At 24.7% G+C, this 6,159-nt stretch overlaps 1 protein-coding gene across 1 annotated transcript; it reads right to left on the reverse strand.

Annotated features, from left to right (window-relative positions):
- LOC122531873 lies at positions 1–4,308 on the reverse strand. Its single transcript, XM_043660145.1, has 6 exons — positions 3,982–4,308; positions 2,490–2,554; positions 2,261–2,421; positions 934–1,054; positions 458–541; positions 1–212 (listed from the first exon to the last, which is right to left on the reverse strand). The coding sequence occupies exons 1-6, from the start codon at positions 4,306–4,308 to the stop codon at positions 35–37; spliced, it is 936 nt and encodes a 311-aa protein (XP_043516080.1). The 3' UTR covers positions 1–34.
- Positions 4,309–6,159: the final 1,851 nt, after the last annotated feature.

The raw sequence follows: 6,159 nt of genomic DNA on the forward strand, positions 1-6,159 counted from the left end.
ACTTTCTTGTAGTAAAGAAAAAGTTAATTTTAAATTATCGTGGACGACATCTAGTTCCTGACACTTTCCAGGCACGCAAGAACGGCCTATACTTGGCCATCATAAATTCACGTTGTCTGGCTGATTTTCTGACTCTCTGCAAGTTTTCGGCAATGTCGTGCATGCTGCTGTCCAAGCTCAAACGTGATGGTAACAGATTCTCGAATTTGCACCTACGAAAGGAACGTTGTTTTTTGTTAAATCGTATCCTTCGCCCATTCAGATTGAAATCTTTATTGCAATTAGACAAAATTTCCTTTCCTTAAGTGTAATGCAAATTGAAATGAAAGTACAATTTCTAGAAATTTATTTATTTATTTGAGAAAACTAAGTTTTACTATATTATATATATTTTTAAATTTAGACCAAAGCATTGTTCGAAACAATAAGTTCAATAAATTATGAAATAACTGCTTACTTTAGCATTTCATATTTCAAGCTCGTGTCCACGAAATATGATCCCACTTTTTCATTTAAGTTTAAAATTGTGCCCAATTCTATTCTGTAATTAGTAAATTCTATTATATAGTAAACTTTTATTATATTGGGTCTTTTTGTACAACGATTGAATGTAATAATAATAATTCACGAGTGTGTGTCATTAGATCTTTTTCAAATTTTTATGTTAAATAGAATAACTAAATATCTAGGGAAATATTTTATTTGTTTATTTGTTTATCAACGTGTGATTTGCAAAATTTTGTTAATAATATCAGTAGAATCCCGATATCTTAAGATATTTAAGATCGTTAAGATATTTAATTTTATTCTACTTTCTTTATTTTCTATATTTATAAAATTATAAAATAGCCATACGAAAACTATGGAATATAAAATTATAATGCTGCTAAATCAAACAGGATCGATTATTAATTCTGTTTATTTTTATATTACCTGATGATTTTCCTATTGCCGAAAAACTGGAGAGTAATATTTCTTCGATTGATAATTTTCAAGCTAACATAGACGTTTATCATTAAGTGGATCGGTTTGAAATAATAAGTATCGTCGGGATAATTTCTGAAATGCAGAATATTTTTTAAAAAAGTTTAATTGATAAAGTGTCGGATGAGATACATTAAAAAATATATTTCTAATATATAAAATATATAATTACACATATTATATTTTATATATTTCTAATTTTATATATTAGAAATATAAAAAAAATATATTATATTTCTAATATATAAAATATATAATTACAAATATTATATTTTATATATTTTATAAATATGTAAAATATAATATTTGTACATTATATTATTTTAGACTATTATTATATATTATGTGTCATTTTATATTATTATATATTATTTTAATAAAATTTCAATAAGAATTTAAACTACATATTTATAGCGGCAATTGAAATTATGTTAAAAGTATATTTCTGATATATAAATCATACTTCTTCCAATATATAAAGATATATGTCTAACATACAAAACCGTTTAGGAATCTCGACGAGATTATTCAAAATCGATAAAATTTTCAAAGCTCTTTTCAAAAACGTTCGTACAATGTTAACATTACTTTTTATACTTGCGACGAAAAAATATATAATGTATTACAAAATATAAAATATGTATATATATAATATATTTTATATTTTATATATATATATATAATTATATTTACATATATATTTATATAATTATATATATATATTTATATTTTATATATATTTTATATTTTATAATGTATAAATATGTATATATATATAATATATTTTAGATTTTATATTTTAAACATTTCGACTGACGATGAATCGAATTGAAATAAAAAACATGTCAAAAGATACATGTATCATATTTATAAAAATATATTCTCTGTATACACAAAATGCTTAACACACAAATCATGTTCATTTCTATCGAAGTATCTGAAAACACAGCGTGTCAACGAAATTTCGACGAATATTCAAAATGATCGATTAATAATATTTTCCAACGCTCCGTTTTGCAAACCTTTCTGAACTTCACAATGTTAACCTTTGCACTTGCGATGACGGGGGCAGCATAATTCAATTAAATTAAAATCAAACGTCGCTGCACGCGTTAATGTTCATTAACCTAATTACTGTTTGCTGGATCGAGGAAAGTTTGAAACGTCCGCCGACGTCAAAGACAGTTTTAATTGAAAAACACAGTTACACGGAACGTTTCGCGTACTCGAAAGGCGGACCCGGTTGTAATTAACAAAACCCCTGGCTGGAGCACGATTATTCTACTTTTTTCCTCAACGTACCCGGACACGACCTCTTCTTCGTCGTTGTCGTGGTCGTGCTCCTGGACAACAGGTTTCAGTTCCTCGACCTTCTTCTCCTTATTTCGCGGACTCACGGGCGACGACGACGACGACGCTTTGACGCTTCTACCAGAGCTGAACGTGTCGAATACACGCGTATATATTTCGTTAGTATGATTTTTAAAACATTTCAAGAGTCTTACTTTTTTAATATGGATGGACTCGTTGATCGATTCAAAAGCCTCTCTAAATGTACTGCTCGCTTTTCCTGAAAATCAATTCGTATCATTCGCGTAAGTACGAACGAAATTTTCAACATGAACATCTCTTTGTAACTGCAAGTTTCCTTTCAAAGCTGCCGGCCTTGAACGATTATTTCACGAGCCTTTATTTCACGTGAGCTTTTCGCCTCAAAATTGCAACATTTTCTCAGGTTTAAGGTATATTCAAGTATAAGCAAATAACAAATATATTACTTTTCGATTTCTATCCGGCGAGTTTAAAAAGAAAGCGACGAATTACTGTATACGGTTTGGTCGCTCGTTACGGTCCGCAGTCAGTTGCCAGCGCAAGTGGCTAAAGATACATATTAGCGACGATATTTTCATTGATAAAAATGAAAAAGGAAATAATGGCAATTGGAAGCTTCAGCAAGAAGATGATTAGAAGAAGACAACAATGTTCCACTATCTTGTGTCGCATATTTCATTTTGTTTAAAAAAACGTGATCTGCCGCTTGGTATAAAGGTAATTAGCTCCGAGTTGAAAGTTTATCAACACGAAGATTATTTGATCGTTTCATTTATAAATTTGTAGCATGTTTGAAATTACATTTTCGTTGGTTTACTAAATTAACTAGAAGTGAAGCTTCATCAATATTACATGACTTACTATGTATTTATTTATATACTGTTATATATAATAATATATAAATATATAAATAAATATAATAATATATAATATATAAATAAACATTATAATATGTTATAATATTTATTTGTATATTATTATATATAATAGTGTATTATATATTTTATTATATTTTATATATATTAGAATATATATAATAATATTACAATATATAATATACAAATATATATAAATAAATATAATAACATATAATATATAAATATATAAATAAATATAATAACATATGATATATAAATATATAAATAAATATAATAACATATGATATATAAATATATAAATAAATATTATAATATATTATAATATTTATTTATATATTATTATACATAATAATATATTATATATTTTATTATATTTTATATATATTATATTATATATAATATATTTTATAATACATTATACTATATATAATATATTTTATAATTCATTATATATTTTTTATATATTATTTATATATTTATGTTATATATATGACACTATATATTTATTTATATACTTATACACTTATATCCTTGTACATTTGTATTAATAAAATAAATTAACAAAATAAAAGGATTAACAAAATATATTCACATTTCCATATACCTTGATTAAACGAAATTCAAATATTTTTGTCACAAATCAGTATCTTATACACGTAATAGTAACACAAAGTGGGTGTAAAAGTCATTCGAACTTCGTTTACTTAAAGTGTCAATTTCAACGGAAATAAGTGAAAATTAACTTTTCAAACTAATTGAATAAACATCGACAAATTGACAGACGCACCGTGTACGCAGTCTTGACGATCGATTCTTGGCCCTGGCATATGTCCCACTTCCACGTGAGCGGCACACCCGCCGGATTATCCCAGTAAATTCCTCCGATCTGATTGTACGACAGCCTGCAGAAACAATTGGAAACTTGAGTGGAAGGTGTCGAACGAGCCCGACAGTAATTAAAAATTCCTGCGAGATTCTTTTCGAATACGGACCTCATTGCCCCGTCCTCGTCGAGGACAGCGCCGTTGCCCATCGTGTCGAACACCGCGACAATTTGCGAGCCTCTCTCCACTCCGACGCAATCCTTGCCCCCTGGGCTGAATACAGTATACATATCATCTTGAAATCGATAGTTTCGATCATTTTTATACAATTTTCCTCTCTTCCTTCGCATCGACTATTGTCGACGAACGATTACTTTTATTAATAAAAGTTGCCAGGGTTGTTGAAAAATCGCACTGACAAACGTTTCATTCTGTTTCAGAACGAAATTGTAAAATTTCGCAGTATAACATAGTTTTATAATATATATTTGTATTTTAATATAATATAATGTATAATTGTATTTTATTGAATTTTAATATATAATATAATGTAATATAATATGATATAATATATACTTCTATATATATTGTATTTTAATATATTACATATTATATTTTTTATATTTGTGTTACATATATTATATATTATATATTTATATTTTATAATATATCTAATGTATAATATAATTTACAATATATATAGTATACTAATATATCACTAATATACTAGTATAATATATATTATGTATAATATAATTATATATATAATATTTATTATACTAGTATTATACTAACGTACTAATATATATTATAAATAGTATAATATAACACATAATATACTTAGTATATATAATATATGGTATAATATAGTTAGTATGTTTAATACATAGTATAATATAATACTAAGTATGTACACTATATAGTATAATATAATACTAAGTATGTATAATATATAGTATAATATAATACTAAGTATGTACACTATATAATATAATATAATACTAAGTATGTACACTATATAATATAATATAATACTATGTATGTATAATATATAGTATAATATAATATATAATATGATACAGTATAATATAATATAGCATAATATAATATACTTTTACTGTCTATATTTTTACGATATTCAGTAGTTTAAATATATAAATATAATAAACATAATAAATATTGTTACTTATGTTACGAATTCTTTAATATTATCCATGCAAAAATTTGAAATGATATTTAAAGAATTTTCGAATTGAAGGAAAAGCCATGCCACGTGGAAATTAAGTTAAATGAAGGAAAATTAAGTATCTTTAGCGAATATGTATGAACTCGTAAAGGATATATTAAAACTTACTTTTAAAAGCAAGTGTTGAAGAAAGTCATACGAATTCAGATCATATGAAATTAAAATTGGAATGAAGTGCACAGAAAGTAATATCATGCTAACTGGATAAAATTAATGGAATTATTACGTTTTACTTTGTCCACAATTGCAGCGGAAGAGGAACACGAGTTTCCAAATTACGAGATAAAGTTAATTTGACATAATCCCGAAATAATATTTGTGCATTATTCATCTCGCATTATATTAAATAATTTCCAAATTTATCCCAATTTTATTCCATCGATCAATAATCTGACAAACGACGATGGAAATTATATACATTGTAATTATTATATATTATAATAATTTATATTATATAAATAATATTATATAATATTATAGTTATATAATATTATTAACTATTAAATTATATAAATAATATTATATAATTTATATTATATTTATATTATATTATAATAATAATTATATATTTATTATTACATGTTTTAATTATGTTATAACATAATTATTATGTTTACAATACCATGAATAATTATTATATTATACTATAATTATAATTATACTATACTATATATACTATACTATACTATATTTTACTATAATATATTATACTATAGTATACTATACTATACTATACTATACTATACTGTATTGTACTATACTATACTGTATTATACTATACTATAATATACTATACTCTACTATGCTATGCTATGCTATACTATACTGTACTATACTATACTATACCATACTATGCTATAATATATTATACTATGTTATACTATAGTATACTATA

This window comes from Frieseomelitta varia, unplaced genomic scaffold, assembly GCF_011392965.1.
Source record: "Frieseomelitta varia isolate USP_RPSP 00005682 unplaced genomic scaffold, Fvar_1.2 scaffold_420, whole genome shotgun sequence".
In the NCBI taxonomy this organism is placed as follows: domain Eukaryota; kingdom Metazoa; phylum Arthropoda; class Insecta; order Hymenoptera; family Apidae; genus Frieseomelitta; species Frieseomelitta varia.